Here is a 5,861-nt window from a genome sequence, read left to right on the forward strand (position 1 = left end):
AGAAAACAGAGAAGTGTCAAAGATTTTTTTTTGCAAACATCCTTAGTAATCATCTAGTTTTTCAAAAGTATGTAATCCGATTACAATATTTGTGATGGTAACGTAACGGATTACAGTTACCGTTTTTTGTATTCCGATACCTGCCACCAGTTGGGGAACCCTACTCTAGTGGATATAACTGAGAATTGTCTGTCTATTGCTCTGAAATACAGTATAAACTTATACATATAATACTGTACTCTTAAGTATAATTATATGAGTATAAATATACTTAAATGTAAACAGAATTTAGAACAAATACCTCTTTGCCTGGCTTTTAAACTGTGTGAAGTTAAATAACCATTAGTAATATCAGTGTGGAGGATGATGATGCCGGGGGATGGATCCAGTCCATGGAGGGAAACTAGAAGACACAAACAAGTAGTAATTTTATTACTGTGAATATATCAAGAGCTGTGTGGTCTTTGTTAACAGGATTCAGTACTAAAGAGCTTTCATCTACAAGGCGTTGACCCCTTTTACGACATGGTTGTGTTCCTTCATAGCTGGAACTGGAGGAACTCACTTTATATTTTTAGTTTATGTAATTATTTCTCCACAATGAGGAGATGTCTGTAACTAACCACATTTCCCTCCATAGTTTCTATGTCAGTAAAGTCATACCGTATATAACATTTTAAAAAAGGCCGCTGTGATGGAAACAGGAAGTTTCGACATGGTGGGATCTTTTTGTGTCGGTAAAATGAATTATGCGAGAAATAGCGGTGGAAGTGCCTTTATGAGCAAAAATTGATATAATAACCTTCATATCGAAGTAAACTTGGATTAACCTGATGATATGTTGTGCGGTCCTTCCACTACCACTCGGGAAACTATTTGTTTATTAGACTACAGATTCAATAAGTTAGGATGAATTTCACAGGGTGGTGAAAGTGCACAGTGAACTTGATGTTCTTTCCCAATAAATATTGAGGGTCTTATCCTTGTGACAAGATGATCGATGCTTGACTACCGTTTGACAAATAAAAATATTCTGTCTCATCATGTAGACTTGTCTCCCCACACAGTATCTGCCAGCTGGTGGCTACAGCTCACATGTCAAGACCAGAGTAGGCACCTTTAAGGCTATTTAAATCAGTAGAGCTGAAACACATTGAACTTTAGATTTTTATTCGGCATATGAAAACTTAAGCAAAAAAAGTACATTTTGTGTGCACTGTCATCATGCACTGATTTTTATCTGCAACAAGTCAGTTTGGTGGAAACATACCACTGGTGGGAAAATGTGCATATTTTCTATATGCAGATTCTAGAATATATTTGCATGAAAATCTGTCGCCAATTGGATGGAAACCTAGTTTATGATTGGGACTGAGACACTAATTTCTGATGATTCAATAGTCTGTTTAAGGCTTACTTACAGTTGAATTTGAAAGTGGATAGACTGACTACTCACTGGTGTTCAATATAATGTTCAGTAATTTTTATTGCAGTGCAAAAAAAAAGAACCAGGTGTTAGCAGGAACAAGTGGTATTCAAAAACAAGGGTAGAAATCACAAGAGAAGACAGGCTTTAGCACTTATTCATATTTTACATTAACAAACACGTTTCGTTTTCAGCGTCGTCAGGTTCGTAATATGTTACATTGGCGATTCTGTGTTGCTTAAACCGCTATGGCCTTATTGGACTCTGATTAAGTCTGTGTAAATGATTGATAGGAGTGATGACCAATGGAGCAGACGTTTTAATGCCAATATCAAAACCATCAAGGTTAAGGTATGGATAGAGTTTCTCAGTGAAGGTGTAGCCAATGAAAGAGTAGATATGAGACGTGGCCTCCACATTATAGAAGGAGACCCGACCCCCCTCATAATCCTCAATGAAGAGAGTTAGAGAAGGAGAGTCGTTTGCCCGACACCTATCCCCTTTCCAGAGTTTCACAGTCCAGAATCCATTCTCAGGGCTCAGTGAACAACAAGGACTCTCTGGCCACTCCTAACTTCCAGGAAATCCTCCCCTCCACCTGCACCTCATAGTAGAATTTCCCAGAGGAGTAGCCCCGTTTTCCCAAGACAGAGTAACTCCAAAGAAACCTACCTGGGTTGTCAGGGAGATTTCTTCTTCTGCCTCCTTTTCTCACCAGTTTCTTGTCCTTGGATACAACGACCCTTTCATATGCTGTATCAGGGTCCAGAGTCACATCCACTGCATACTGCTGCATATTCTTCAGATTGATGTCATGAAAGTGCGCCATTGCTTTAGTGCATCTTTCACAATCGTCTCCAGCCTAGACAAGGAACTTATCAAAACTCTCCTCACATTCCCCACACACAGCTCACAGTGAACACTGATCTCAGACCAGTCCTTGGTATTTGGAGGGGTACACAGGGATGGGAAGCTCTGGAGGATGTGGAGGTGGTCCTCAGTGTGTGAGTGCTGTTCCAACTCAGTGTGTCTCCTACGTAGGTCAGTGATTTCCTGCTCCAGCTCTTTAATAAACCCTTCAGCCCGATTCTCTGCTGCTTTCTGCATTTTCTCAACCTCCTCAATGAACTCAGCCTTGCGTTCCTCAATGGAATCCATCAGATCACTGACGACCTGCAGGCTGTCTGCCATCTCGCTCTGTGCGTCTCTCTTGCTGAGCTCTACTGAGTGTTTGATCTCCTGAACCTTCTCTAGTTGTTCCCTGATCATCTGACGTATCTGTCGCTCCGTCTTCCCCAGCTGAACCTTCCTCTCTCCACACTCTTCCTCTAGAGGGACGGTGTGGTGATTCTTGTGGTCTGTCTCAATGCAGAACTGACACACACAAGTCTGGTCAGTCCTACAGAACAGCTCCAGCAGTCTGTCATGCTTCTTACACATCCTGTCTTCCAGATTCTCCACGAGGTCTATTAACTTGTGCCTTTTCAGGCCGGTGACTCTCTGATGAGGCTGCAGGTGAGTCTCACAAAAAGAGGTTTGACACTCCAGGCAGGACTTCAGGGCCTTACATCGTTTGCCAGTGCAAACATCACAGACCATTTCTCCAAGCGAAGGGAGGGACTCATCTAGGTCTCTCGCTCTCTTCCTCTTAAAATAAACTGCAACATCCCTGAGTGTTGTGTTGGTTTTTAGTTGAAGTCTTCTGTTGAATTTATGCTTGCACAGTGGACACTGACACAGGTCAGTGGTATCCCAGTATCCGCTGATACAGGCCTCGCAGAAGTTGTGTCCACATGGAGTGGAGACAGGTTCAGTGAACACATCCAGACAGATAGAGCACTGGAACTGAACTTCAGACAGGAGACGGCTAGAGGATGCCATTTCTGGAACACAAAATAACAACTATAAAAATATTTACTGGAATGAGTCAGCGTTATACAGTAATTCACTTCCTGGAATGAGTCAGCAGTATACAGTAATTCACTTCCTGGAAGAGTCAGCGTTATACAGTAATTCACTTCCTGGAATGAGTCAGCGTTATACACTAATTCACTTCCTATAATGTATGAAATGCATGAAATGAAATGAAATGTATGAAAATGTATGCATTCACTACTGTAAGTCGCTCTGGATAAGAGCGTCTGCTAAATGACTAAAATGTAAAATGTAAATAATGAGTCAGTGTTATACAGTAATTCACTTTCTGAATACTAAATGTATTGTTAGATGTAAGACCATTTTTGTAGTGATATCAAAACAATTGACATTTTTTACATTATTTTTAGAGATAGACAAAGCTTTTTATCATAAAGAAAAGGAATTAACAAAAGAGTCTACTGTACTATTACCCAGGTAAATGCAATCAGTTTTCTAACTTTGTATTAAATGGGGCAATCAGATTTAAATTAACTATAGATAGCCATGGGCCAATGCCTCATGAGCTTAGTTCAACTGTCTTACCGCAACAAAACACAAAATATTAACTTGTTTTACTCCATTGTTTGTAAACAATGTAAATTGTAAAAATAAAAAAAAAACATCCAAATAAATTGAGTTTGAAATAATTATTTTGATGAGTGGTTACATTTGTCCAGCCCACAAAAAGTGTCAGGGTGACCACTTTTCTGCTGTTTCAATCTCAGATTTCCCCTTTAAAGCAGCAATCAGCACTTGAAACCATAACAAAGCATTTTCCCCGCCACTGTTTCACTAAAAAGCTGAGAGATGGGGCTGGTGAAATACAGTATCTAACCACTGTCAAATTAATTGACAGAGCTATGGATGCAAGGACTGACTGTCCATGATATCAAAATGATAGTTTTAACCATGTTATGAGGCTATATAGTGCGTGTTTACATTGTTTATTATCACTGGGGTAAAACTAGTCAATTTTAGCAACTCGGGTATATTTACATACACTAGCATTGCATTCCATTGTATTGGCTTGCACAAAACAGCCCGCGGGAAGCCAGAAGTGAAATACAATTCCATTTCAACTTACTGTGTTGGAGGGCAGGACGGTTGGTCATTATAACAGTGAGAATTTGAGACAAAATATCTATAGGATCGTATTATTAAACAGACTTCCCAAATGTAGGTTAACCGACTAAACGGTGCCCCGGCACATTGACTCTGTACCAGTACCCCCCTGTATATAGTCTACTATTGTTATTTTACTGCTGCTATTTAATTATTTGTTACTTTTATTTCTTATTCTTTATTTCTTATTCAGATTTTGTATTTCATTTTTTCAATTGCATTGTTGGTTAAGGGCTTGTAAGTAAGCATTTCACTGTAAGGTTGTATTGCGCATGTGACAAATACAATTTGATTTAGTCTGTTGTAGACCTACTTCCTCTCGGCTTAGCTCATGTCAAAATGAAAGTCCGAAAAGTTATTTATTTTTTGTCCACATACAGTGGGGGAAAAAAGTATTTAGTCAGCCACCAATTGTGCAAGTTCTCCCACTTAAAAAGATGAGAGAGGCCTGTAATTTCCATCATAGGTACACGTCAACTATGACAGACAAAATGAGAAAGAAAATTCCAGAAAATCACATTGTAGGATTTGTAATGAATTTATTTGCAAATTATGGTGGAAAATAAGTATTTGGTCACCTACAAACAAGCAAGATTTCTGGCTCTCACAGACCTGTAACTTCTTCTTTAAGAGGCTCCTCTGTCCTCCACTCGTTACCTGTATTAATGGCACCTGTTTGAACTTGTTATCAGTATAAAAGACAACTGTCCACAACCTCAAACAGTCACACTCCAAACTCCACTATGGCCAAGACCAAAGAGCTGTCAAAGGACACCAGAAACAAAATTGTAGACCTGCACCAGGCTGGGAAGACTGAATCTGCAATAGGTAAGCAGCTTGGTTTGAAGAAATCAACTGTGGGAGCAATTATTAGGAAATGGAAGACATACAAGACCACTGATAATCTCCCTCGATCTGGGGCTCCACGCAAGATCCCACCCCGTGGGGTCAAAATGATCACAAGAACGGTGAGCAAAAATCCCAGAAGCACACGGGGGGACCTAGTGAATGACCTGCAGAGAGCTGGGACCAAAGTAACAAAGCCTACCATCAGTAACACACTATGCCACCAGGGACTCAAATCCTGCAGTGCCAGACGTGTCCCCCTGCTTAAGCCAGTACATTTTCAGGCCCGTCTGAAGTTTGCTAGAGAGCATTTGGATGATCCAGAAGAGGATTGGGAGAATGTCATATGGTCAGATGAAACCAAAATATAACTTTTTGGTAAAAACTCAACTCGTCGTGTTTGGAGGACAAAGAACACCATACCTACTGTGAAGCATGGGGGTGGAAACATCATGCTTTGGGGCTGTTTTTCTGCAAAGGGACGAGGACGACTGATCCGTGTAAAGGAAAGAATGAATGGGGCCATGTATCGTGAGATTTTGAGTGAAAA

General features: G+C 40.2%; 1 protein-coding gene across 1 annotated transcript; it reads right to left on the reverse strand.

The window, feature by feature from the left end:
- Nucleotides 1-1,958: 1,958 nt before the first annotated feature.
- Nucleotides 1,959-3,307, reverse strand: LOC106578903 (E3 ubiquitin-protein ligase TRIM47-like). The gene is made up of 2 exons (XM_045701926.1): nucleotides 2,321-3,307; nucleotides 1,959-2,225 (listed from the first exon to the last, which is right to left on the reverse strand). Exons 1-2 carry the CDS (start codon nucleotides 3,305-3,307, stop codon nucleotides 1,959-1,961), a joined length of 1,254 nt encoding a protein of 417 aa, XP_045557882.1.
- Nucleotides 3,308-5,861: the final 2,554 nt, after the last annotated feature.

This window comes from Salmo salar, chromosome 19 (genome assembly GCF_965601325.2).
Source record: "Salmo salar chromosome 19, fSalSal1, whole genome shotgun sequence".
In the NCBI taxonomy this organism is placed as follows: domain Eukaryota; kingdom Metazoa; phylum Chordata; class Actinopteri; order Salmoniformes; family Salmonidae; genus Salmo; species Salmo salar.